At 30.8% G+C, this 3,285-nt stretch overlaps 1 protein-coding gene across 1 annotated transcript in view; it reads left to right on the forward strand.

The window, feature by feature from the left end:
* Positions 1-305, forward strand: part of LOC131942619 (26S proteasome non-ATPase regulatory subunit 10-like) — a 381-nt gene extending 76 nt beyond the window's left edge. The window contains exon 1 of the mRNA XM_059302505.1: positions 1-305. This exon is cut by the window's left edge and continues 76 nt beyond it. Coding sequence (XP_059158488.1) covers positions 1-305 — 305 coding nt within the window.
* Positions 306-3,285: the final 2,980 nt, after the last annotated feature.

A 3,285-nucleotide genomic window follows, 5' to 3' on the forward strand; every position in this document is an offset into this window, starting at 1 on the left:
CAGCACATTCTGGGAGTGATGAAATTGCGAAACTGCTTTTGGAGAATGGGGCGGAAATTAATGAAGTCAACAGTCTTGGATCAACAGCTCTTATCCTTGCCACATCAAAAGGTCACAAAAAAGTCGTAGAGCTTCTTCTAAAAGAAGGTGCTGATACAGAGATCGTTAACAATGCTGAGTGGACCGCTCAAGAAATAGCGGAGGAGAAAGGCTTCCGCGATATTGTTTCACTTTTTAAACAATATAAAAATGACGTATTAACCAGATCTGTTGATATTGCCGGCTCCAAATTAAAAATCTTTTAACAGATAATTGTTTCATACAATCAAACACTGTTGTCCGATATTTACAAATTGCACTAAATCTACTGACACTTTTATTCTGCTTTTGCTGCTTTCATTTATAAGTCTACTACAAGTAGAAAAGAATAAAGAAAATTACAGTTTTAAATTATTTTTTAGCAAAAGAGATATTTTAGATAAATACATTTTTACAAGTAAACACAAAATATCCAAGATCGTAGCTTAATTAAGAAAAACAAAACAAAATGAGATTTTGAAACAATTTACATACAATACAATGAATTTAACAGACTGAACCGTTTGGTGAGATTTTTACAACATATTTATGTATATAACAGACTTTTTTAAATACATAATGACCATACTTTAAAGTAGCTTGAGATCTAATTTTACTTTCTGTCGAATAAACAACTTAAAACTAGAGCATGGAATATATTGAAACAATGTATATTTAATGGGACGGCGTGTTTAAATGGCAAATCTCTACTCGATATGCTTTGTGGAGCCATGTTAAATGGATAACTTAACTTTTTTATATAAGTTTTAATATGTTACTGTATAGAAAGTAACATGTTTTGCAGTAGTTTAATATATAAATGTACCTCCTTAAAGAATTAGCAAAAGATAATTGTATCACATATTTTTTCGTTACTGAACAGTAGGGGCGGCGTGGTAGGATCAGTAAAGCTCATGGTTACTAAACCTTTAAGTCCCAATTAAGAGAGAAAACGCCGAAATCAAATAGGGGTAGAGCCCCTTATGCGATAGGATTACCAACTATGGTTTCCCATGGAAAGCTCCTGCGATTCCAAGCTGCCCCTTAGGTCCATCAGCTGTGTGGAGAGAGGGCCTGATGCATGGAAATATCTGGCTCCTCAACTTAGGGTCTGAGCCTTGTGCTTGGATTTCCAATGCGCTCATCCCACGGTCTATAAAGAATGGAGCCATATTATTATTGAAGAAACGTAACTGTGTTCATAAATATTGAAGTTGTATTTAAATTAATAGAAGTTTATTAAGATGTTATTGTTAAATGTATAAAATCTAGCAACAAGCTTTCAGTTGGCCAGATTTGTTCCTTGATTATTTTCTCATTCAGTGAACTTGCTGCAGTATCCTGCCACATTTGGCATGTAGCTACAATGATACATTTTTAGACACTGTTCTATCTATTACAGAAAAAAACGAAACGAGAAAAATAGAAAGACAAATGAATATTGATACAAATTTTATTGATTGATATTTTTTATATAAATATTTTAGTCTATGGTTTGAGTTAGGTAAAATGACACAAAATAATGCCTAGTCTTATATCTTTCACATACTGGAGCTTTCCAAATGTATTACTTGTGTTTTCGTCTGCCCAACCACTAATAAAACAGAAAACAAATATTCACACGATTTTGGTCTGTTATTATAAAAATTATATGTATTAAAATGTGTAAAATTTGCACATTTTAGCTAAATTGTTTAGGCTAATTGTTTCAGTGAAAACATAAAATTAAAATATCTATTGTAAAAGGAAAGAATAATTAGGTGGTTTGCTATTGATATGATGATAAATGTTAAGAATGAAGGTTACGGATAGTGTACATCTACTAACTTTTAGCCTAATGATTTAGATTCCTATTTGTAACCAATTGTGTACAAAATACATATATTACCATCTCTTTTTTTCTATTGTGCGATATCCGCAATTGTTAGAATGATTTCAATACCTTGTATCATTTTAAAAGACTATTATATTTTTCTATTGTCTTTAAGTCTGTTTGTGGGCTTGTATTTTTAAAAAAATTTAAGTGTCTTCATTATTAGTTATTTGTTTAGATTATTTTTCATTGTTTTATTATAACACATGTTTACAATACGTATTCCACAATAAGCTTAATTTTTATACAAATATTAATATATTTAGTTTATTATATATTAAATATTAATAAACATAAATATTTATATAAATATTAATAGTTAGCTTATGTTATTCTTGAAATATATAAAACAAAAACATCAATAATCTTTACATGTAAGTTACATGTCAATGAATGTAAAAGCCCCCTATATACATTATTCATTGATTTTGAAAGGGTTTTTGATAGCCTAAACAGAAACAACTTCTAGAAAATCCTACTATGTCATGGTTTTCCAGATAAAATTCTAACTGCCATACAGTCATATATGAAGGGTTCCAATGCAAAGTTATATGTGGTAGCCATATCAGTGACCCATTTATGGTTCAGACTGGAGTTAAACAAGGGTGTGATCTGTCCCCACTGCTTTTTAACTTAATAATTGATTGGCTGGTAACATAAACTATGGACAAAGCGAGAGGCATCAGATGGACACTAACAACTAGCATAAAAGACCTGGATTTTGCAGATGTCATAACTCAGCTAGCCAACAGTCAAAAAATATACAAGAAAAACTAAAACAAACCATTTTGAAAATGGAGTTAGGCTCAAACTAAACACTAACAAAGCCAAAGTTATGAAGCTAAATCAATCTAGTCCAGAGCCTATTAAAATAAAAACTAAAGACAAGTAAATGAAGTAAAAGGTTTAACATATTTAGGCAGCACTGCCTATTACGAAGGAGACTGTACCTCTGAAATTAAAACACGCATCTCTAAAGCCAAACAAGCATTCGCAACCATGCAAAAAACATGGCGATCGAAGAAAATCTCGTCCTAGAACAAATGCAGCCTTTTTAAAAGTAATGCCACTGCCAGGAAAATTGCATGTAAAAGTGAACGATAAAAGTGGAAGGAGCTTTTTCTGATGGCCCCATATGTCTTGGGCACAAAAAGGAAAAGATGATGAAGTTACATATCTGAGGCAAAAAAAAAAAAAAAAATATAAAAAAAAATATAAAAAAAAAAAAAAATATATATATATATATATATATATATATATATATATATATATATATATATATATATATTGTTACGACCCGAGCTACCTAGACCTTTCGATCTAGGAGGGGAGGT

This window comes from Physella acuta, unplaced genomic scaffold (assembly GCF_028476545.2).
Source record: "Physella acuta isolate Inbredline_101_S28 unplaced genomic scaffold, ASM2847654v3 ptg000415l, whole genome shotgun sequence".
Lineage (NCBI taxonomy): Eukaryota > Metazoa > Mollusca > Gastropoda > Physidae > Physella > Physella acuta.